This window comes from Malaya genurostris, chromosome 1, assembly GCF_030247185.1.
Source record: "Malaya genurostris strain Urasoe2022 chromosome 1, Malgen_1.1, whole genome shotgun sequence".
Classification (NCBI taxonomy): Eukaryota; Metazoa; Arthropoda; class Insecta; order Diptera; family Culicidae; genus Malaya; species Malaya genurostris.
In genome coordinates this window covers 23,444,046-23,470,066 of record NC_080570.1, presented here as the reverse complement: position 1 = coordinate 23,470,066, position 26,021 = coordinate 23,444,046, and the positions used below count along the sequence as shown (strand labels likewise).

The 26,021-nt window shown below is 37.6% G+C and overlaps 1 protein-coding gene across 4 annotated transcripts in view; it reads right to left on the bottom strand.

The window, feature by feature from the left end:
* LOC131434875 (ankyrin repeat and fibronectin type-III domain-containing protein 1-like) overlaps positions 1–26,021 on the bottom strand; it is a 359,205-nt gene that overhangs the window by 200,832 nt on the left and 132,352 nt on the right. For all 4 annotated transcript variants that reach the window (XM_058602104.1, XM_058602130.1, XM_058602114.1 and 1 more), the window contains 4 exons: positions 7,638–7,825; positions 7,344–7,572; positions 6,865–7,281; positions 6,556–6,797 (listed from right to left, as the gene is read on the bottom strand). In XM_058602104.1, coding sequence (XP_058458087.1) covers positions 6,556–6,797; positions 6,865–7,281; positions 7,344–7,572; positions 7,638–7,825 — 1,076 coding nt within the window. The remainder of the gene's footprint in view (positions 1–6,555; positions 6,798–6,864; positions 7,282–7,343; positions 7,573–7,637; positions 7,826–26,021) is intronic.

Below are 26,021 nucleotides of genomic sequence, written 5' to 3'. Positions count from 1 at the left end.
ATGCGTCAAAAACAAAATACATAAGAGTAAGAATCTCTAGAGAAGAAACACTGCGCCTCCCGCCACGAATATTGATAGACGGTGACGATATCGACGTGATTGACGAGTTCGTGTATTTGAGCTCACTGGTGACCGCCGATAATGACACCAGCAGAGAAATTCAGAGACGTATTTTGGCAGGGAATCGTGCGTACTTTGGACTCAGAAAAATTCTTCGATCGAGCCACCGCACGAAATTGACCATCTACAAAACGCTCATTAGACCGGTTGTTCTCTATGGCCACGAGACCTGGCCTATGTTGGCAGAGGACCAACGCGCTCTCAGTATTTTCGAAAAAAAGGTACTGAGGACCATCTATGGCGGAGTGCAGATGGAAGACGGAACGTGGAGAACGGCGTATGATTTACGAATTGCAACAGCTGCTAGAGGAATCACCCATCGTACGGACAGCTAAATTCGGACGTCTACAATGGGCTGGGCATGTCATAAGGATGTCAGAAGACAGCCCAGTAAAAATGGTTCTTGAATCTAATCCGACTCGTACAAGAAGAAGAGGAGCGCAGCGAGCTTCTCATCAATTTTCTGATGGGAAGGGAAGGATAAAAGGAACATGGAAGGGAATTGTTCAGGACCAACGAATTCATTCGTTGCACCAGCTTTAGCCAACTCATCAGCCCATTCATTTCCAGTAATACCAGAATGGCCGAGTACCCATAAGAAGTAAACAGCATTTGAAATGCTGAGGTCTTCAATTTGAGTTCGACATGCGATCAGTAGATTCGACCGTGGATCATTCGAACTGAGTGCTTTTAAAGCTGCCTGACTGTCGGAACAAAACTTACTTCATAAATCGCGTAGATTTCTGATTCGAACACAGTATAGTATTTACCAAGTGAATGAGACTGCTCTAGCCTCATTTCACGACAGTAGACACCAGCACCAGCACGACCAGTTAGGTCACTAGGAGCAAGTGCATATTCATCCCACGTAACCATTTGAGACCACAAGCGAGTGTGGCTAGTAGCATAGTCTATAGGGTTACTGTTCCAAAGCCGTGTAACCTCAAGACGGTCTGCACAAGATAATGCTTCTTGTTTCAGGAACACATGTAGTGGTTTAATGCACAGTAGCGCCTCTAGAGCAGCAGTAGGAGTTGTCGTGAATGCTCCTGTCATCGCCATTAGGACCATCTTTTGGAGATGATTTAGCTTTGACTGAACTGTCGCAACTGCTCCTCTCTGCCACCATATGCTCAAATTGGTCTAACAATAGTTGTGTAGATCCAATGAATGTATCTGGGTTTGAGTCCCCATGATTTTCCAAAAGCATGTCTGCATTGGCCGAAAGCCATGCAAGCTCTTTTAATCCTGAAGTCAATGTGAGCAGACCAATTCAGTTTTAACGCATTTAGCTTGATCAACCACAGTAACCTCTGAACCGAAGAACTGTAACGGACGAGCTCCTGTGATTATCCAACGATGAGTGAACCCTTGAGAAGATCATGGAAACATACGTCGGACAGAAAGTCGAAGCTTTCAGCTTTCAAAAAAACATGAGAGAAGAACCTTATTAGAAAGTGTGTTTTTTTTTTAATGAGATCACAAAATTTACCGAATTAGTCTAGAAAATTTAGCCCCATAAAATGACGTGAATTTGCGAAGTTGCATTCGAAACTGTATAAAAGGATGATCCAGCAGCAACATCTTTATATTCGTCGTATTTATGATTGTCAGCTGGTGTAAGCCTTTTAATAGATTCCGTCGCAAGTCCCGGCCTTTTTTCTGGTATGTAGGCCAGTTATAAATTTTTCGCTGATGAACGAGGATGACGTCGGTAATGGTAATAATGATGATGGTGCTGAACTGTTTTTTTTTGTCGCTCACATCCGGTTCTGCCTACTTCTCCGGTGCCGTACCTTTCGTCAACCGAACCAGCCCTATGACAAGGTCCTCTCTGCTCACCCTGCTCTTTGTGTGGTTCATCTTTCCTGTCTGTTGACATTCCGGTTCAGCAAAATCTGCCGTAATTGACGGTGAAGAGCGACGAATAACGCAATTCACGCTTTCGCAATGGTCGCCAGTTGATTTATTCATCGTTTTTCAACCCTTGCAAATTGGTATGTATAGAGTTTGAAAGGACGCTTTTTTGCCTCATTTTCTAAACATTTTTGCTGTCACTCGTTCGACGGTATACAACCCATATCAATCGGATTTGATGCACAGTATGCTGCTAGCGGAAACTCAAAAGGCCAACGCTGGGAAAAAACGAAAAACGACAACGTCACCTCTTTAAAAGGTGTCGATTCGTCGATGGTGAAGTCCATTTTGAAGATATTTTTTAAAACGTTCTTTTTCACATTTTTCCAACGCTACAATCTAATGTTTCATGATTTTACTTTACCGAAAATTCACCTAATGTTTTATTATTAAAATCTTTTAGTAACAGCTCAATTACCGTACCTGTTTTTTTCCCAGTGACACACTCAAATCTGGACACGGTTGTCTCGATTACTGCTTACTTCCGTTTTCCAGTAGGGAATTTTCTCGCTTTGTTATTATTCTCCTTCGGCACACTGCGCTCATTCAAATTGTACCGTGTCATACACGTTTTCCTCTGTTGTTGTTTGACTTGTGAACGGTTTCGCCAGCCTCGAGGCCTGCTCCAGTTGTGCAATTTACAACATAACACTTGTGTTTTGATTTCCCGTACACTGTATTACACCTCTTTGTTGCGTTAGTAATCACAACCCATTCGCGACCAACAGCATCAACTTCACGACGAAAATCAATATTGTTTTATTCGCAAAAAAAAACACGCACACACTTGAATAAGTTGAAACAAAAAAATAATAATACACAACACCAGCGATCAATAAGCCTTCCAACTCTATCGAAGCAGGCTGGTCAGCTTCCACTGCGGGCAACAATAAAGCACCGTTGCCAACACCATTTCCATCGCCATTCACTAACGCACCACCAAACCCGTCACCTTTCGCATTCAATGATGCACCGATTTTTGCGCTGACCTTCACTTGCAGGTATGCAATTGTTTCCTTTCTTCTATGCGAAAATCGATCGGATCAACAAAATCGATTCAATTAACTTTGGGGTAAGCTGAAACTTTCACATGTCGTCAATACATCGGATAAATTTGTAAACATACACGGAAACCTGTCATTTTGCTGTTACACAGACACTAGATGATCGTACGACGGGGACCTGCTTGCTAGACTAGAACTCCACCCGTTACCGAAAACAATGAAACACACAAATCGGATGTTATTAAAATCACTATTCACCTTACTTCCTGCTTCGAATTAAATCTAAAAAATGTAAGACACAACAAGTAAAAGATCTTTCCTCGATCGAACAACGCACCGCAAATACAACACATACGCACACGACGCGATCAAGAGTGGAACTAAGGAGTTGGTTGAGCGCTTCGCCGAGCTGTTCCAAAAGAAAGAGCTTTACCGTCTGCGCGCTGGTAGTGGTGTCAAGACGAACCAGTTAAGTCGGTTGTGTAGAAAGCATATTGCAAAGCAGTGTTGTGAACCGACGAGCAGCAGCATGCTTTTCGCTTCGTCTCGGGGTCGCACACCGAAAGCGGAAAACGCGATCGAGTGAGGGGTCTCTCGCAAAAGACGCACAATGCAATGACCCGAGGAGAGGAGTGGAGTGGAGTGGAGAGGAGTGCAACTTTTGCCGAAGTAGCCCCGACGGAATCGAGTGAGAGAGCGAAAATAACAAAGTTTTTAAAAGTAACTTCTCTTATTTGGCTTAACACGTAAACTTTCGGAGCTTTCGGTTAGCAATGAGAAAAAAATATTGAAGTTTCTGAAGGGCCCGACGTGGAGGATCAAACTCATTTCAGTTCATTAGCAGCTTCATGAACAAACTAAAAACTTATCGGAAATTGGAATCAAATTGGATACTCAAAATTTAGCCCATTGAATAGTGATCGATAGGCGGTGTTTCGAAAACTGAAAGTAATTTACTGAGCTAATTAGCAAAAATATATACCGATATTTTGCCTAAACTTTCGTCAAAATTCCGGTTATTCTTTCAAGAATCGAAGAAAATTATTTTGAAGTCAGCCACAGTATTATACATGGTAGTATGATTGATATGAGAAAGGCATCACTACACCACTACGTGAATTAAAACAGGTTTCTAAATTATGAGGGCATATTCAGTAGTGTTCTAGTTCTAGATGCATAATTTATGTCAGTTTCAAACTTTAAATCTGGATTTTATAACAAGAAAAACTGGCAGCCCCAGCGGTGTTTTACTCGCCCGCATATGCATGGCTGCCAGATGGCTGACTAAACGCTGCCAGCTAGAAAAATATGGCTGGCAGACATTCTGGTGACCGACTGCCTCACCGCTGCCAGATATACAACTCAAACGATACAACCGTATCCACCAGGATTTTTCCACATTGAAATCTTTGACATTTTCAGCGAAGGTGAGAAGATGAAAACGCTCGGCTAACTTAGATACAGGCGACTTTGTTTTGTCAAATTGGATTGGACAACCGTCATTGAATCAATTTTGATAGCCGTCTGGTGGCCATGGCTGCCCAGGCAGCCAAAACGATATGCGGGTGTGTTTCAAATATACAAAAATAGAACAGCATCGTAGACCAGTTTTAAATTTGACAGAAGAACTGGTCGAATAAATAAATCTAGAACGGCTTGCTGGGGATACGTTTGTTCTAGTTTCTGTTCTATTATAGATCTTCCATATAGGGTAACGGCTCCCTATTTCATCTGAGCTCCTATTTCCATCTCATTCCTTCACATCATTACTTTGAACATGAGAAATATTTTACAACCTACACACTAAGTTTTAATTCCTTTGTTCGGTAATATTTTTGACGAGATCTTTCGGTAATCTATAGAAATAACCGATATTTCGGTACATGGGTTTTATTTTACAACAATTATGCAAATTTTCACCGAACGATCAGTTTAACGTAAATTTTCATTACAGAATTCTGTATTAGATATACAATTGATACGGTAAACCTGAATAGTCGCCGAATACGGTAAAAATCATACTGTCCGTTTGGTAAAGTTATCTTCCAATAACCGAACTTCTGTGAAAACTGATTGTCATGAAACTAACTGTCAAACAGTTATTAAAATATTCAGTGAGTGTCTTTTTATTAACCAAACGAAAAAAATGTTGAAGGGTTCATCGAATGGATTGAGGTACAGGTGATAAAAGTTTTTAAGACATTAGAGCCGATAACAGCTTTTCGTTTACTTATAGGTAGAACATAATTTTGTATAACTTGTCCACTTGCTGCCAACACAAATCGTTCAAGGGTAATTTTTGTTGAACTCGACGGATTGTGCAGTGTTTTGGAAGGCGCTCATAATTCCGGTCAGTCGGAACATCTGACATTTTTTAAATTTCTCGTGGAATAAAACCATTTTCTCCACTCGTTTTTGTGAATATGTGTTGTTCTTTGAAATCCGAAAATCCAGAATTTTAACCAAAGGAAAACAAACAAATAAAAATTACCGAACAATCTGTTAGATCCATTTGGTTTACAGATTACGGTAGTTATTTGACAGTTCAGCAATTACCGAACGATCGGTAATCAATTCAATTACCGAACTGATTACTGAACGTTCAGCTGTTGAAAATTCGGTAAAAAATTACCGAATACTGTGAAATATTCTAAGTGTGTACCTGAACCAAACTGTGAAATGTTTCAAAGTAAATTATAAATGCTATTGTCACACTTTCTCATAAAAAGAAATGGTTTTAAATTTTTCGGTGGTCGTTTTTTTCATCTGAAATAAATTCACTTTTCAATTTAGGACACATTTTCGTCTCAAGATTTACAGTTCGTCATGTTTCTGAATATCTACTAATCAATTCGTTTCAATTTCGCACAATTACACTACCATTGAATGCTGGATGACTTCATAATTAGCAATGTTCACTTGCCACTTGTTTAATTAACGATTAAAAACTTCAAAAATTACCCGACATTTATAAAATAAGTCACTCTCTCTTTCGATTATTGTGATGTGATCTAAAAAGATTTTCTTGGATTTCACAGTTCTGTTTGGAAGTTGAACGTTTCGAGCATCATTCTATGCAAAGAGTTAAGTGATAAACGTGTAAACCGCTTGGTAATTAATAGAAGAGAAAGTAAACAAAGAGAAACTGTCACTTGCTGTTACGGCCTTCTGGAAAATCAACCGAGAATTTTCGAAAAAATTTGACGGGTGCTTTTTGTTTTCATATCCTACTCGAACGCCTACTACGATTGTTGGTCCTTGTTTGATTTTAGATTACTTTTTATTTAATTATTTATTTATTCGAAATACGTGTGTTTGAACATTGCATCTTTTTAACAGGATTTTTTTTTCGTTTTTGAAGTTGTCAAAAAAAACTCTCTCTTTTGTTTAGAAGTGGCTCAAAATAGATCACCGACTTTGATTTGATACACATTTGATATTCATTCAGTTTACGGTAGATTTCGATCCTGAACGCTATCACTGTCACATTGTATAATCGTTTACTGGTACTTACCGGATATTCCCCTCTGATGCTTTGACCGACGGTTGGACGACGGGCTGAGAACACTTTCGCGCCGATTCGAGCTAAGGAAAAGGTTCAAATTGGAAGGAACATTGGACAACAGATTCGATGATTGATTGGACATCGAGTTGCGAGCCGAGCTCGAACCGGAGCTTGGGAATTCATTCCACACGACGTCCACCATCGAATCGATACTGGACGAGCGAGGGATCGGTTTACAATCCTTGTCGCGCCTATGGAAGGAATACAATCATGTTGGTGCTATTTGCCGTTGCTACTTTTGGCACCACACTAACTTACCTTTCCCATGACAACCTACGGGCCGAGTCATCGTTGACCTGCTGGTGATGAGTGGTGTCCAGGCCCGGTGCCGGCAGTGTAAACCCACACGGTCCGGTGGCTTTCGTTGTTTGATTAATGATCCTAGCGAGCCGGTAGATGGCGTTGTTGGTGCTACTGTTAATAAGCTGTGCGGAAACAGCAGAACCGTAGGCAGTCGTGTCACTGCTTCGTTTCATGCTACTGCCGCCTAAATCACTAGGTGCTACGTTCCCACTTCCAATAAAATTGTTATTTCTACCGGAACCCACGTAGTTGTTTCCGGTACTGTAGGCAGTTGTTGCTGAATTCGCTGCATTCTGTAGATTGACGAAGTTGAACGAAGTGAGTCCAAAGGATTTCGACATCGGAATTTGGTATGCGGTGGGAGACGTGATGCTGCGAATTGAAACTCGATTCAGAAAGTGCTTCGCGGAAGAAAGCTAGAGAAGATGTCCTACCTTATCACAACCGACCCATCGGCGCTGGAACGCTTTTCGTCGAAATCGTAGATGTGCGGATCGGCTGGAGCTACAGAGGGTGGTAGGGGCGTAAACAGGCCGCTTCCTCCGGATGATTTTCTTCGGTAATCAAACGAGGTATCATCAGTGGTGGTCAGCAGGATTTTAGGGCTGTTCCCACTAATTGGTGTGCTAACGTTGGTGATCTTGGACTCGTACAGGAAGTTATCTGTGGGGTGAAAATAAAGCTTGCCGTTGGATTTCGTATCCGGTATCAGTCGGCTGGATACTTACTGGATGACGTTTTGAAAGACTCCAGCGGTTGGGTTTGCTGCTGCAGTCGATCGACGAATGCACTAGTGCCGCCAAAATTGAAGATCGGAAGTGTCAGTGAACGGGAAAGTTTTGCTCTTTTTTCGATGGGACGGGATCCGTACAGCGGCCGAGCCCCGCCGACCGGTTCGTGGATGTTGTGAAGGGTTCTGAAAGACAGACCATATGGAAATTGGTAATCGGTTATACTATCGGAAAAAATAAGTGGAATTTGTTCGAAATCGATGTATGTATGGTCAATAATGGCGTTATTAATGCTGCTTTTCTTGTGCCATAATATAGGAATAGTAAAACAACTATTTTTTTCATAAATACGTTTATTTCATAGGCAATATACATAAATTTTTCTACGCCGTGGCATCCACAATACATATGTTACTACTTTAAACCTAATACATTTCGAATATCATATTAGTATGTTGGTATTCATTAGTTAATCTAAACACTGTTTTTATCAAGCGAGTTGCTATTATAAATTACAATAAATGAAATACATTTATTTTGTACATGATTTTATAACTATTCCAGATTCTCGTTTGTATCAGTTCATCACTTTTATTTAATATAAGATAGCTGGCTATTGGTTGAACTCATGGAAGAGAAAACAAACTAACATAAAATAAAATTTAAATTGGAACTCCAATGGACTTCATGAAATAATAAAGAAGTTTCATGTAAGGAACGTCACGACAAGCAAGAATGTCGCGAACTGGGACATTGGACAGACTACCTTGGATACGCAAGCAATTTATTAGATGAGATCTGGCATCGCGATACTCCACGCATGTCCAGACAACATGGTCAACATCGCGGTAACCTTCGCCACAAGCACAATGATTAGTCTCGAAAAGTCCATTTCGAAGGAGATGTGCATCTAACGTGTCTGGACATGAGTCTGGACATCACACGAATGAAACCTCTACCAACATCCAGTCTCCTGAACCATGCCTTTGTCGATATTCTAGGAATAATTGAGTGCATCCACCAACCCAGATCATCTTTATCCCAAGAAGCTTGCCAGCTGGCAAGTGTTCTTTGGCGAGACGCGCTATAGAATTCGTTGAAAGCGATTGGTCTCTCATAAATTCTCAGTTTCCGCCACTTGAGCATCTTTAGATTCGCGGATCAACATTATTCAATAAATAGCACTCTCACTACTAAACACACATTTGCCACATCTACAAAAAAAACTGTTTCAATCAAATTTTTATCTATAGATATGGACATTGAAATTATACTTTTTTTGAGAGCAGTACCATCGCACTCCCAGTGATGCCAACTTTTTCTCCTGTAACAGATTGGCTGAAAAGTTCTATCGTTTCTATGAGAGGGCGCCACTAGAATTAAATCCATACCATTTTCAGTTAGTACCAACCTTCAAAAGATACGTGTATAAATTTGACAGCTGTCTGATTATTAGTTTGTGAGATATTGCATTTTGAGTGAAGCTACTTTTGTTATTGTGAAAAAAATGGAAAAAAAGGAATTTCGTGTGTTGTTGAAACACTACTTTTTGATGAAAAAAAGTGCCGCCGATACCAAAAAATGGCTTGATGAGTGTTATCCAGACTCTGCACCGGGCGAAGCAACAATTCGTAAGTGGTTTGCAAAATTCCGTACTGGTCATATGAGCACCGAAGACGATGAACGCAGTGGACGTCCAAAAGAGGCTGTTACCGATGAAAACGTGAAAAAAATCCACAAAATGATTTGCAATGACCGTAAAGTGAAGTTGATCGAGATAGCTGACTCCCTAAAGATATCAAAGGAACGTGTTGGACATATTATTCACGAATATTTGGATATGAGAAAGCTTTGTGCAAAATGGGTGCCACGTGAGCTCACAATCGATCAAAAACAACAACGAATTGATGATTCTGAGCAGTGTTTGGAGCTGTTATATCGAAATAAAACCGATTTTTTCGTGGATATATAACAATGGACGAAACATGGCTCCATCACTTCACTCCGGAGTCAGCTGAGTGGACTGCACGCGATGAACCCAAAGCGTGGAAAGACTCAACAATCGGCCGGTAAGGTTATGGCGTCTGTATTTTGGGATTTGCATGGTATAATTTTCATCGACTACCTTGAAAAGGGAAAAACCATCAACAGTAACTATTATATAGCGTTATTAGAGCGTTTGAAGGACGAAATTTAAAAAAAAACGGCCTCATTTGAAGAAGAAAAAAGTTTTGTTTCATCAAGACAATGCACCGTGTCACAAGTCGATGAAAACCATGCTGAAATTGAACGAATTGGGCTTCGAATTGCTCCCTCATCCACCGTATTCTCCAGATTTGGCCCCCAGTGACTTTTTCCTTTTTCTCAGACCTCAAGAGAATGCTAGCTGGTAAAAAATTTAGAAGCAATGAAGAGGTAGTCGCTGAAACTGAGGCCTATTTTGAGGCAAAGGACAAATCGTACTACAAAAATGGTATCGAAAAGTTGGAAGATCGCTATAATCGCTGTATCGCCTCTAATGGCCATTATGTTGAATAATGAAAACGAATTTTGGCAAAAAAATGTGTGTTTCTATTAAACGATACGCGCTTTTCAGCCGAACTGTTAATACTTTCTTCGGAAATGTTGGCGAAATTCTGGAATTAGCATTATGATGAATTCGTTTCTTTCTGCTTTAACATTTGGAATTTTACATAAATTGATAATAAATTTTAAATGCTAGAAAGAGATTTTTGTTTTAACAATGTCTTATCTCTTGTATTTTAAACCGTATTTCAACTTCTTTTTTTCGTACAGTGTATATGGAGAAATGTTTTATATGATTGGGTTTGTTTGATTCAGTGTACTGATCGGAAAAACTGTCATATGTGTATAAAAAAATTGTAGTGTATTAGTAACCATTTTTGCCACCGCAATGCTACTGCGATGTCCTTCGTGAATCGCAAGAGTAATCCATATTGTTATATAAAATATTTGCCATTAGCCAATGAAGACTTTTGTCCAAAACGCCTCCGAAAAGAATAAATTTCGTTTTTGCTGCAAATAATTGCAGTCTTTGCCTAAATTTGCGAATTTTCTTGGGGTACCGGTAACCGAACACCTTTTTCTAATTGGCCGAAATTTATCACTTTACTAAACTGATAATGGAGTTTTTTCAGTCAAATAAATAAACTTAGTTTCTTGATCAGTTGTTAGCTAGGGACTCTAGCTTTCCATTGATGTATGTATGTCCGCATAATGTGCACAGTCAGAAGTTGTAAGCTCAAAACAAAGGGGTGTCGGTAACCTTCCCTACAAATACACACTTCCCTACTAATCGAAGAGCGTTGTTTGGATAGTGGCAATTGTTTAACAAGCCCAATAACTTGGTAGAATTTAAAGACGTTATAAAAATTTTGTCGCTTTTATACTATTTGATTTCGAACTCAATATCATAATGATTAGATATTTTTCATTTATGAATTTATCAATCAAATGTGAAGATGAGCTCATTTTCGTAAATTATATCCAACACACTACTATTCATCAAACCAAAATCAAAAGTGATATAAATTTTGCTATTAGCTTCCTTTTGACAGAAAGTATGTGAAGTTGGCCTTCCGCACGGAGAATCCTTCGATCATAAAATTGCGATATCGCAGTTTTTGATTTTTGCGATAATTGATTTAACTAATTTCTTTTTGATTCAACCAAAATGGTTTTTGATTTGCATATATTCAAGTAGTTGAAAAATATGTTGTTTTGAATGCTGTCAAATGTCGGAGACAGTTGAAAGCAAAACAATAATCGCACTGCAAAATCAACAACTTTTTAGTTGAACTCTGTTCGCGTCGCTTCAATATGTCAATAAAAACAATATCGATGGTTAAAGCGTTTGGTGAAATTGTGTTCATTCAATTTGAGAATTTTATGATAACAAGTGTTTATCTAACAGCGGTGTTGTGATAAAGTTAACCTCGTTTGAGATGAAAAAGATTTGGTGACAAATTAGAAAATGTTAATGAATGATCATCTCGTAATCTTTCATATATGCACAAAAATTTTATGCTTCAAATTCGATCATTATTTACTTCCAGCAGACTGTTTTACTTCCAGCTGTTTGTTACCGATGATGATGTTCACGCATTAGCATAAAACGCTTTTTGACATGAAATTGATTTCTAAAAGTAACAGGAGCGAAGGGTTTAAAACACACAGAACGTGCTGCGATTGAATGGCGCGTTTGAATTACCGTCGCAAAATTCCAATTCCCAGCGGTTGATACACACAAGCTCATATAAATTGACTAAAATTATCAGTGCATAACTTTAGTTCAACCGCTTGAAGGCATCATTTTAGGTAAATTTAATAATTTCGCTAATTTACTCGCCCCTTCGGGCACTTTTGCTGATTAAAAACGTTTTTCTACATCAATCATTTCCGATCGAATCAGAAGTATTTTTTTTAGAATTTAGATCTTTACTGATCTCAAAACAAACAAACAAATAAAACCGATTTATTTTTCAACTAACAGAATTTTGTTTCAATAACAATACCAGTTATTTCAACTAAAATATTTGTTGAAATTGAAAGGTTGACAGCATTTTTTTTTCAAACAGTTAAATTAGTTGTTTCAACCATCGTTTCTGCTAATCGAAAAACAAAAATAACAGTTTAGTTAAAACAACAATCGATTAGTTGTACCAAATTTTAACCAATAGAATTCAGAAAATCAACTAATATTCTGGTTGAAATGGGATCGCGGGTGGTTCCGTGCGGCAGTAGTGACAGAACACGATAATTGTCACTTTACATGATTCCAAATTTTTAAAAGTGATAGCCACCTTAGATGAATCCGCCTCAGTTTTATGTCGTTTTCGTTTTTAATTTGCACTACACCGGTGCAGTGCTACACTGAGGCATGAATAAACGAACAAAAATGACGAAAACATAAACAGTAACCATTGACTACAATAAACGATTCCATTGCACAGAGCTACACCAAACTTTTGATGAGTGCTACACCAGTGGTATAGGTGCAGAAAAAGTGTAGCACTGGTGTAGTGCAATTGGTAAAAACGAACGGTTTCAGTGCAGCTTTCGTTACACCGGTGTAGTGCAATTTAAAAACGAAAACGACATTAGATGAATCATAGTTTAGTCGAATAGCACCTCATTTCGTGCGAAAAACAAAAACAAAAAAAACGTGTGCCCACGGATCGGCTTAAGACGCAAAAAAAAAAATTTAGAAAGAAATTGTACCATTTTCTCTGAATAAAACAACAAAACTCCCATCAATGTGTAAAGCCAAAAGTGAGGCGCTTTATTTTTTTTTGTCATGTGAAGCTAAAAATGACAAAAAAAAGCAATATCCCCATCGTCTCAGATCAACTTCACGTTATCCGCGTTGAAGGGGGATAAATTGTTTGTTTATCCCAGCATCGGAAGCTTCCCCGTGGTTGTATGGAAAGTGGCAACTACACTTCACTTGTCTACACTTTGGCCTTGCTTGCTGACTTTAAGGGGTTTACCATCAAGTGTGGAGGCGAACGGTTGGTTGTTCGTAGCTCGTTCTGTCGAGCGACCTGCTGGAGTGTACATAAAAGGGTTTACGAGGATGGGGGAAAACATGTAGTATATACACTATCCGATTTTTGTTTCGCTTCCTTTCTTTCTTTCTTTCTGTGTTGCATACATTTCAGAGGGATTATTGGGTATTATGAAGCTTTTCCGATCCTTTTGAAGAACATCATCGTCTTACATGAGCTTGGGTTGGAGTATAGTTCCGAAAGCTGCTTTGGAAGAAAGCGTTTTAATAGCTTGTAGTTTCATTTCACGATTAAGTTGGTTGTGGCATTCGCATTGTTGGGTTGAAACAGATTAAAATAGAAAATTATTGAGTATATCTTTTCACAAATTGAATCTTATGTCGTACCGAAATCGTGCTCGTGTGATGATTATATCTTAGTGACTTCCATTAAGAACGAAATATACGTTGTTTCGTTCGTTTAGTACACCTGTCGTACTCAAATAAAACGGTTGGAAGCAGAATTTTCGAGCTAGTGAATTTATATTCCTTTGGCGCTCGAATTCTTTCACCTCTTTTTCCGATGGCCTAACGTTCGTGACCTTTGACTCCATAAACAACAAGACAAATAGTTTGTTTCATTTCGTTCTCGGTTATCACTGCTGCATTGAAATTAGTTTAAAGTTTATTGTACAAGTTCTTTCTCTGCACCATAAATCAAACAACGCGAAGTGTGGCGAAGTTGCCCAGGAAAGAAAAGGAACACCTTTCATAATCCACCCAACGGCAGATTTATGGTTTCCTTATACAAACAGAAAAAAAAAACAACTATCATGGATTGTTTTCGCTTGAGAAACCTGGAGCTGACTCAGGTTAGTTTCTACAAACAAACAATTTTTCATGCAGCTGAGCTGAGATTCGATATGAAAGTTAAGTTATAAACAGACCCAAAATGTACACTGAAATGAAATTCTTTTTTATATCCATTGGTTTCGTCATATGATCCGTATGCATCGTATAACTCATTGAAGCCATATGGAAATTTATATTTTTATTAAGAATGTACATGAAGTCTAAAATAGTGTAACAATAATGAATTGATAAGAATATCACATACAATTTATATGAAAACTCGATAGAACTTATCTCATTTCATAATGTATGTGGTGAGTCCTCGATATTCATCAGCTGCTTCAGGCAGTTCACCTGGGATTTCTGCATCATAAAGCAATTTATAATCGCAGACACGTTAGCTGGAAATTCCATTCGCTATATGAAATTCTTATGAAAAAAACTTTAAGAAAAGTTTTGTTTTATATGTTTATCTTATATGTTTGACATGATATTGATACACCATGTAATTTTCATTGGAATTTCCAATAGTGCAAATATATTAGAATATCATATAATGTGAAAACGATAATTTAGCTCAGTGTAGTGCAATGGCGCTGAAACTACAGGCGAAACTGGATTCAAACAATTGGCAACTGAATTACCATTAGCGACACCTGCAAATGGAAAATGGAACCAAGAAAAGGAGGGTTCTTCTGAAAATTTTCATATCGGCAGTAGTAATTTGCAACATTTTTTGTTTGTTTATTCAATAGTTCAAATAGAGAGGAGTTCAATGCTGTATACATAATTCAGTACAACAGGGTAACTTTTACCCTAAAAAGTAGTTAATCAGAATTGAAATATGACATTGAACCAAGTTTAATGCTCCATTCTAAATAAACGTGAGTTTTCGCACAATAAATTAAGAATAACGTTACCACCTCAGAGTAAAAACATTTTCTTCCACTTTTACTATGACTTTCAAATGAATTTACCCGGTTTTATAAGAAATTGTTGAAATGGAGGAGTAATTACATTTTTTCCTAACGATTTGACAGCCCTTGCTGAAAGTATCATCTCTAAACAAGCAGCGCCTCTACATTTCATTCTAGCGCGTCATTGTGCCAATTGAACAATCCAATCAGCGTGGTCACCACGAGATAGCGTTATGGTGATTGTTTTGACATATCCCATGTATTTAGAAAAATTTTTGACGAATTTTTCAATTTACTTGAGTTTGAAAGGATGCAGATGGCAAAACCTTACAAATATGGGTAAGAAAAACAATTATTCACGTTCATTATTTTGATAGACCCGTTTTGCGACCTACAACTGAATCAAATTTTCGTGTGAATTCTGGTCCGCTAAAATATTAAATTTTTTTCAATGAAATAAATATTTTTGGTTGCCCTGCTAATTACCAACCCGTACACGCTGCCAAAAAATTACCTAATTTTATCTACTTTTCACTCAATAGAGGGGTTGTGTGCAGGAAGCCAATTTTGAATAAAATGGGTTTTACTTATTTTTGAGTAAAAGCATCAATAGTACTGATTAGGTAGAAACTACGCAAGCGATATAAAAATCAACTTGGGTAATTTGATTTCAGTTTTCGTTCGATGGTTTGAAAAATAAAACGCAAACAATAAAGTCAACTATGATTACTTTATTTATTTAATATTTATCTTTTTACATATTTCAACAATGTAATTATGTTCAGATGGTTTGTTACCGTTACATTTACAAAATTCAGAATGAGTAATAAAATTAAATCTGTTCGCACACTTATGGGAATTCATATTCACTGTACTTTGCAACTGGAGCTGCAACACTATTAAGTCTACAGACTATATCATTGAACCACCAAGGCTGTTCTATTCAGCTGCTGGAACTGCACCGTTGAGCGATCGTACGCATCTCAATATCTTCCATCGCCTGAAATAATATTGCGGTGTGATTATTTTTTTAAAAAGAAATTATACAAAGCTACTCACACTGCGATTGATGACAATCATTGAATTATTCTCCCAAAACCGGCAATTTTACAAAATAATTTCACTCACTTCAAATCTGACCGATAGTTTCTGCAATGCAACACACAAAATTTTTTCACCCAACAGCAACTTATTGAAGTAAACTACACTGTTGAGTGAAAACTACTCAACCGATACAGTACTTTTCACCCAACAATTGAAAACATGCTTGATTACTTCATGTTAGGTGAATTTAAGTCAACCGTTGGGTTTTTTTTTGGCAGCGTGTACATCATTTGACATCTGACCAGAGTTGCCAGGTTATTTTTTCAAAAATCTGTCAAAACTCAAAAAATACTTTCTGAGGTTTATGAACTAATCTTTAGTGCAACAATCAGTCATTTTTCAAGAAGTGCAATGGTAGGTCAACAAAGCGGGCGTTAACGCTATCATCTTTCGTCTGTCTTTAATTTAAATCAATTCTAATTACGATTTCAGGATTCGGCGAAATGACCCTTTCGGTGAAATGGCTTTCGACGAAATGGCATTCGGCGAAGTGACCCATTCGGCGAAGTAACCCTTTCGGCGAAATGGCTTTCGACGAAACGGCTTTCGACGAATTGGCTTTCGGCGAAATTACCCTGATCCGTTTCGTATACGTGAATTCAGGGTTTTTATATGAATTCCGATCTTCAATGTTCGCATTTCAATAAAGCTCTACCACAAAACAAGACTCAGTATTGAAACGATCCACTCTGTGTGGTTCATTAATGCCGTAGGAGTGCACAGTGGTTTGAATCGACAGAAACGTGAACTTAATTCTCTAGCTGCTAAACCGTTGATCCGATATACATAGTTCCTTTGGAGAACTCATTCACAAAAATATACCTCGTGATTTGATCACAATAACAAATATGCAAAGCCTACTACTATAAAAGTTCATTTCAACAACTTTATTCCCCTACGAGATAGAAAAATGATGTCTTCCACAAAGTTTTAGAACTTCTAACGAGAAAAAACTTTGCCGAATAAGCTAAAGGTCTAACGCATATAGTTTCGGATAAATGAAGCATTTTCTTTTGAAACCACTTAAAATCAATTTTTTGTACATAACTTTTTTCGCAATTACTTTCAGTGTCTACTATGTTCGAGACAATTACTGAAAACGTAAAATTACACATTTTTGTTGAAGACTGTGTACGGTTTGGCTTTTTCCCTAAAAAGTTATTTAACATTTAAACTATTCTATACACTAACTTTAACTACTAATAGGAAGTAGGGTCGCAGACCAAATGGCACATACATATACTTTTTGGAAAGTTTAAATCTAGTAATATAAAGATACGAAGTGTGTAGCGTGGCCTTTTTTAATTGAGTGAATGAGAGAACAAAATATAGAGTGCTTTTTTGATTATTTTTTTAGGAAAAACGTACATTAATAAAATTATTTATCTTCATATCACGCGTTATTTGTGATATCGACCGAGTTACCTTTAGGCAAAAACTTTTGCAAGAAATTGCAGTCCAGGTATAAAAAATAGAGCATTCGTTTTAACACTTTTTTTTTTACTAAAATGACTATTTTTGGAAAAAGAGCTTTGCAGGAAATGTTAAAACATTGGAATGTAACGTATGTAACGTTGAACCACTCACGCATTTTATTGAAATATTATCATCGACCAATTGCTCCAGCATTTGTATTATCAACCAACTCTTTTGTGTTCTTAAAAATAATAGTTTTACTTATTCTTTTAATAGAATATTCCTTATCCGTTCATTTCATTCCAATCCAATTCATTTCAAGGATGATATCTTACATCATTACACCCAAACCTCCATTTACGTAACGTATATATGTATATATGTATTGATATACGTACGCATGTGTGCAAATATTTGTATTTCTTAATACATATAAATATTGGTGAAGTCAAAGCGATCATTTATATGTATAAATATATACACATATACGCAAACGAGTGAGTGTGTAAGCATACATACATACATATAACAGATCGGCTGAAAAGTTCGTATCGTTTCTATGAGAGGGCGCCACTAGAATTAAATCCATACCATTTTCAGTTAGTACCAACCTTCAAAAGATACGTGTATAAATTTGACAGCTGTCTGATTATTAGTTTGTGAGATATTGCATTTTGAGTGTAACTACTTTTGTTATTGTGAAAAAAATGGAAAAAAAAGGAATTTCGTGTGTTGATGAAACACTCCTTTTTGATGAAAAAAAGTGCCGCCGATACCAAAAAATGGCTTGATGAGTGTTATCCAGACTCTGCACCGGGCGAAGCAACAATTCGTAAGTGGTTTGCAAAATTTCGTACTGGTCATATGAACACCGAAGACGATGAACGCAGTGGACGTCCAAAAGAGGCTGTTACCGATGAAAACGTTAAAAAAATCCACAAAATGATTTTCAATGACCGTAAAGTGAAGTTGATCGAGATAGCTCACACCCTAAAGATATCAAAGGAACGTGTTGGACATATTATTCACGAATATTTGGATATGAGAAAGCTGTGTGCAAAATGGGTGCTGCGTGAGCTCACAATCGATCAAAAACAACAACGAATTGATGATTCTGAGCAGTGTTTGGAGCTGTTATATCGAAATAAAACCGATTTTTTTCGTCGATATATAACAATGGACGAAACATGGCTCCATCACTTCACTCCGAATATCCCACTTCACACACGAAATAACTTTTTTTCCATTTTTTTCACAATAACAAAAGTAGCTATACTCAAAATGCAATATCTCACAAACTAATAATCAGACAGCTGTCAAATTTATACACGTATCTTTTGAAGGTTGGTACTAACTGAAAATGGTATGAATTTAATTCTAGTGGCGCCCTCTCATAGAAACGGTACGAACTTTTCAGCCGAACTGTTATAAGGTTCGTAAATGGAGGTTTGGGTGTACCAGTACGCCTAAAACATCGTTTAAATTCAAGTCTTCTGAGATTAACTTTTATGTGTTGAAATGTGTAAGTGTAGCCTGCTTGAAAGGCTGAATCCTTTTTGTAACATCATGTCTTTCTACGAAATAAGTTCTTATGAATTAAGCCATACACTGAAAAAAATAATGAAACTCTCACGATTTCTAAATAAATAGTACTATGAAATGGACATCAGTTGAATAAAAAATTCGATTCAAAATTCGATTCGATGTAAAACTAAATTGGAATACATTAATTTCAATGAATATGACCGTTTATTTATATTGACGTTCAGTTTTACTTTTAATGTATATTGAAAAATGAAGCACAGTGAAGTAAATTTATATTAAATTTCTGCTCCAAACATGCACTGTTGGTGTTGGTGAGAGCAGCGCTGCATATTATGTTTAAGAACACAAAAGAGTTGGTTGATAATACAAATGCTTCACAGATAAAAATATTTTGTGAATTTACATCTATTTTCATGCACATATTTGGAGCAGACAATTAAACATAAAATTACTCCACAATTCTGTACGTTTCAATACAATTCAATCACAAAACTAAGCGTTAATTGAAAGATACAATTCTATTTATTTAAAATTCAATGCAATCCAATTTATTTTTGCATCGATGATGGGTTTCAATGAAATATTCGATTCAACCCATGTCTATTCCCTGCTAATACTGATTTACATGTCGTGTAAATCTCATTATTTCTTTCTGTGTGGAGCATTTGGTCGATGATAATATTACAATAAAATGCGTGAGTGGTTCAACGTTACATACGTTACATTCCAATGTTTTAACATTTCCTGCAAAGCTCTTTTTAATAAACAAAAAGTAGTCATTTTAGTAAAAAAAAGTGTTAAAACAAATGCTCTATTTTTTATACCAGGACTGCAATTTCTTGTAAAAGTTTTTGCCTAAAGGTAACTCGGTCGATATCACAAATAACGCGTGATATGAAGATAAACAATTTTATTGATGTACGTTTTTCCTAAGAAAATAATCAAAAGAGCACTCTATATTTTGTTCTCTCATTCACTCAATTTAAAAAGGCCGCGCTACACACTTCGTATCTTTATATTACTTGATTTAAACTTTCCAAAAAGTATATGTATGTGCCATTTGGTCTGCGACCCTACTTCCTATTAGTAGTTAAAGTTAGTGTATAGAAAAGTTTAAATGTTAAATAACTTTTTAGGGAAAAAGCCAAATCGTACACAGTCCTCAATAAAAATGTGTTATTTTACGTTTTTAGTAATTGTCTCGAACATAGTAGACACTGAAAGTAATTGCGAAAAAAGTTATGCACAAAAAATTGATTTTAAGTGGTTTCAAAAGAAAATGCTTCATATATCCGAAACTATATGCGTTAGACCTTTAGCTTATTCGGCAAAGTTTTTTCTCGTTAGAAGTTCTAAAACTTTGTAGAAGACATCATTTTTCTATCTCGTAGGGGAATAAAGTTGTTGAAATGAACTTTTATCGTAGTAGGCTTTGCACATTTGTGTGAATGAGTTCTCCAAAGGAACTATGTATATTGGATCAACGGTTTAGCAGCTAGAGAATTAAGTTCACGTTTTTGTCGATTCAAACCACTGTGGAGTGGTTGCTTAGCACATCAGCAAGTGGACCATTTTGTGAGCCGTTCGCCGCGCACGAGAGACATTTTCATCGAAACTCCACTGTTCTGGATGATTAGCTCCTTGCATCATCTTGTCAGGTCATCCAACGTTCTCGAAGAATTATTTTCAAGAAACTATTTCACAAAGCTACAAATAAGTTTATACGGAGCACAAAAAAACTGTCGCCCAAATATTTGAAACAAATTTGAGCAGTGATTTCTAGATTTTCCTCATCCTGATAAAACTAGTTGCACCAGTTACATGAAATCACGTTGAGGTTTATCGACATTGTCAATCTAACATATGTATGTCGTCTTGAGAAAACTGAAACTGAGTTGGGTTCGCACTTAGGAACGGGGGTGTGAGCAAACCCAATATCAGAATCGGGTTCGAAACTGACCGATTTTCAGGTCAATAACGTTGAAACTAGGTTCGAAACTGGTCTCAAACAAACGGTTTGACAGCAGTGTGGGGTTCAAACTGGGTTAGGATTGGCATCACGTGAAAACGACAATAATAACTCCTTCAGTTATATGGAACCAATTTCCATCACTGGCGGTTCTCGGAGTTAATTGAAATCGAAGTATGCCACTGAGTTTTGCATATTTATGCACAGCTTGTTGATTTTCACCTCTTCAAACCACTGATCCGAGATCAGACTACAAACTGCGTTATTTCACCGCTCACGCTCCTGGTTTAGCTTTTAATTAAATAACACAAATGCACTGACTGGTAATCGCTCTTGTTAGTACAGTCCTTTTTCATAACGACTTCAGACTGCAACGGAATGACAGCACCGGCAGCTAATTCTGGGAAGTTCTGCTGCCTGGAAGACCCCGATTATCGGGATGGAATTGTGCAAATTCTACAAGCACTTGAAGTGTAATTACTACTCAGTGGCAGTAGAGGTTTTCTTGGAATAGTTTCCATGGCTGTCAAAACGGTTACGTTTCCTCGTTATTCTGGTTCCTCTGCCATCGCAGGATGTCATGTCTCCGAAGGGTGGCATTACTTAATACCTTGATATAACAGCATGAGTGTCCTGTTGTGAATATATGCATTATGGTTGCTTAGGTGGATGAGCCATATAATATCCATGCTAGGGTAGAACAACCGAGCTCGGTTCGCACAATCACACACAGAGTCCTCTTGGTGAGGTTTCTAGCAACATACTATATTAGAAGTGATGGGAATAATAATAATAACAAAGTGATAACTGAACAAGACAGTCGTTCAGGCTAGTAAACTGTTTCAGATAGTGGCTGTGCTGTGCGATACAAGAATTTACTAGGTTGTGTTGTGGTCCCAGATGGCATTACCTGGCGGACGAAGAAGGTCCAACTAACTCCGGTTGCACCACAATAAACATAACTGGCAATCTCACCTTGGTGTTGACACCAACAATAATGGTTCCATTTATTTGAATGCCGTCGATGGAAGACGGTTGCTAAGTTGGAAGATTCGGCTGGTGCTGGTCCGACCGAAACTAGGGTTGCCAGCTATCATTAAATAGTTTCAAATTTATCTTTCCGGCATATCAAACCATAGACTAATTGTGATTATTCCATGATTTCTCATGATTTGTTTGGAGTTTATATAACTAACTAGGGATCCGCAAGATCAACAATGCGTACGAGATACGCATTGTTTTGTCTGAGTGGGCTGGTTCCTTCCTTCACAAGAATTTGTTTAGCCGATGCACAGTGCAGAAAAAGGATAAAAAAACGCGACTTTATTCAAAAATTTTACAGACATTTAAGTAAATATTGTCAACGTAGGTACTATTTGCGCAAAAATTACCGATATTTAGAACAGCCGCACAATTCACTGTTATGTTCGTTTTGCCTAAAATTCTCCCTTTTTTAGTATTACTTCGAACACTGACTGTAGAAATCTGAAAAAATGACGTAATCCTAACATGTTTATAAGTTTAATATATGGATTGCTGATAATAATAACGACCGCAAGTAACTGTAATATGTTTTACCCCAAATTTTCTTCTTCCATAAATTACGAAAAAAAAAGTTTTACTGATGGGTGGTTCGGTCAATTATGGTTAACCAAGACAGATCTATTTTTCGTATATATCCCCACTATCATCTCAATTTTCCCTCGCCAATATACAATATACAATTTCTTTTTCTATATCAAAAAGAGGTAAAACTACTTGTTTTATAAAGAATACTAGACTAGAGTTATATTTATATTGGGTTTGAAGAAATTAACTTTTGACACCAGTGCGGTTTGATTGTATGGTATGAACGTAGCTTAACATATTGTTGACAACAACGCCACCAAAACAAAATGCGTCGATTTCAGGAACCAGCTTCCATAGCAGGAGGGTGATTGCGTCCCGGTAAAATTGTCGTAAATCTGGCAGTTTCTTCTTGGTCCAAAACTGCTTGGCAAGGATCATGAAGATGGCAACCCTAACAGTGTAGTGTAGCACTTGTGTAGTGTACACTGGTGTCCTCGCATTCACCCACGGTGAGTATTCTGTGTCATTATTCTAGCATATGCAGGCGCACACACGGACACGAGGAAGCAACATGGCATACATTCCCGGCAGAAAAATTATTCCGTTGTTTTATTCCGAACCGAGCTTCTCACCGGAAAATTCCTGTGCAAGGTCGGCTGTGTACTGTATTTTCGCACATTGTGAAATGTAAAATGTTTTGTGTGAAATGTAACATTTACACCATAGTTCGTTTTGTCATCTGTAGTGAATACTTCTGTTCGCTTCAAAAGACACTTATACAATTTTAAGATCATTTTTTTTATGTAAGCGCGTGGTAATTTGTGGACAGCACAGTGAAATTCTACAGAAAATCGCTACCAAAATAGAGAAGCAAATCAGATGCCTGTTCTTCGAATTAAATCCTAGGTCTGAAATGAAATTGATTAAAAAATAAATAACTGTGAAAGCAACAACCACGAAAAACTGCCTCCAGGATTGTTTACCAGACTAACGTGGCGAAAAACGTTACGTCAACTGTGTCCTATGTAATCTGTGACGTTCGTGGATTACAAGCTTGAATCGCGGTATTACCGATCTTCTTTTTTTTATTCTTCTTTATGAATTAAACATTCCGCAAACGTTTCGTTTCGCCATGGGGGTGTTCTTTTCAGCGAGAGGAGTGGGTTTCTCAAGTCGGTCTGGGATAATAATTCGCAACAATTTTCCTTCTTTCTGGCTTGGGTCAGCTGCGGTCGCCGAAAAAAAAGGCATAACGGTGCGAAGAGTGTTTCTGGGAAGGTGCAAAATTTCAAGCAGGGTAGATTTTTTTTCTCGCTTCAACTCCGGCTATCTTAACGTGACCGTAACGTCAGCCGAGTGGAAATTTTTCCGAACCAGAAATTGTACGAATTTTCCGAGCCGACACCTGTCCCTCGGCCCCGAATCGGTTTCCGGACACCTTGTGACGGCTCGTAAAAATGTCCGAATTAATTTTGGTTTTTGGATCGTTGAAAATGTGGAAAGGGGAAATAATAAAAGCTGACGCTGGCTTTTAACGCTACTGTGAGATGTCAAATGAATTTCAATTAGGTAGGCCTTGAAAAAAGCTGGTGATGAGGAATTTCAGGAATCGACAACAAGTCATCAGAGTTCACATACTCCGGTTTGGATAAAAAAGAAACCTTTGCATACGTATTCAATATGACAAAGCATTCAATTAGCGGGGATAGCAAGAGCAATTAGACTCCCGACTGATTTTTCAAAAGGGCGGATGTATTTTTTTAAAGTTCATTCGCCCTTTTTAAAAAATCTGTCGGTAGTCATATTGCTCTACCTAATTGAAATTCATTTGACATCTCATCATTATAACTTAGAATATCGGAGAAAGAAGTTGTAGTCAAATTTTCGAAAGAAATTTGAAACCAAATTCGGGCTTACGGTAGTGAATAGCGTCTTTGTGAATATTGACATGTATATATCTGATTGTCGTAAGTAGCAAGTGATTTATTCAGAAACCTTGTATTCTAGCCGAAAGGCACAAAAGAAGGTACACTGAGGTCTCTTTTCACGTGGTTTTTATGCGGATTTTTACGCGGTTTTTTTTACGTCGTTTTGAATGTCTGGAATGAAATATGAAAGCAATCTGCCTTTTTATCATTTGTTTTGGTTCAAAAAAGAAAGATTTTTCGTTCGTTTCTTAGCACTTCTACAGACTCTAAAACAAAAGTGGGAATCATGTTTTTTTTTAATTTTAGTCTCTAATTTTGTGTCTTTCTTATTCACGTTATCCAGTTATGTCTCTCACATTACCCACCCGCCCTTTTGTCGGATTCTTGCAAAAAATATTTTAATTTTTAAACGATTTTTGCATTGCAAAATTTGAGTCTGGGTTTTGCTCTCAATGTTTCTATCCGGTTTTTGCACTCCAAACTACATAAACGGGTTTTCCAAACTAACACATGGATCAGTAAGTCCCGAGACTAACAATGGAAACAACATTTTTTTTTGCAAAATTTTTTTTATTCATCAACATAATCACCTTTTAGGGTGATACAATGGTTCCAACGTTTTTCCAATTTTTCAATACCATGTTTATAACAAAAATTATCTTTCGCTTCAAAATAAGCTTCAGTTTCAGCGATGACCTCCTCATTTGAGCCAAACCTTTTTCCCTGGAGCATTTTTTAAGATCAGCAAAGAGCCAGTAGTCACTGGGGGCTAAATCTGGTGAGTATGGGGGGTGTGGAAGCAGATCAATGCCCAATTCGTTCAATTTCGCCATGTTTATAACAAAAATTATCTTTCGCTTCAGAATAAGCTTCAGTTTCAGCGATGACCTCCTCATTTGAGCCAAACCTTTTTCCCTGGAGCATTTTTTAAGATCAGCAAAGAGCCAGTAGTCACTGGGGGCTAAATCTGGTGAGTATGGGGGGTGTGGAAGCAGATCAATGCCCAATTCGTTCAATTTCGCCATTGTTCCCTGGAGCATTTTTTAAGATCAGCAAAGAGCCAGTAGTCACTGGGGGCTAAATCTGGTGAGTATGGGGGGTGTGGAAGCAGATCAATGCCCAATTCGTTCAATTTCGCCATGTTTATAACAAAAATTATCTTTCGCTTCAAAATAAGCTTCAGTTTCAGCGATGACCTCCTCATTTGAGCCAAACCTTTTTTCCTGGAGCATTTTTTAAGATCAGCTAAGAGCCAGTAGTCACTGGGGGCTAAATCTGGTGAGTATGGGGGGTGTGGAAGCAGACCAATGCCCAATTCGTTCAATCGACTTGTGGCAAGGTGCATTTTCTTGATGAAAAAGGATTTTTTTTTTCTGCATGTGCGGTCGTTTTTTTCCGATTTCCTCCTTCAAACGCACCAGTAAGTCAATATAATAATCACTGTTGATCGATTTACCTTTTTCGAGGTAGAAAATCACGCCATGCGTATCCCAAAAAAACTGACGCCATGACTTTGCCAGCTGACTGCTGTCACTCAGATGACTGCCGCTTCGACTCTGGAGTGTAGTGATGTAT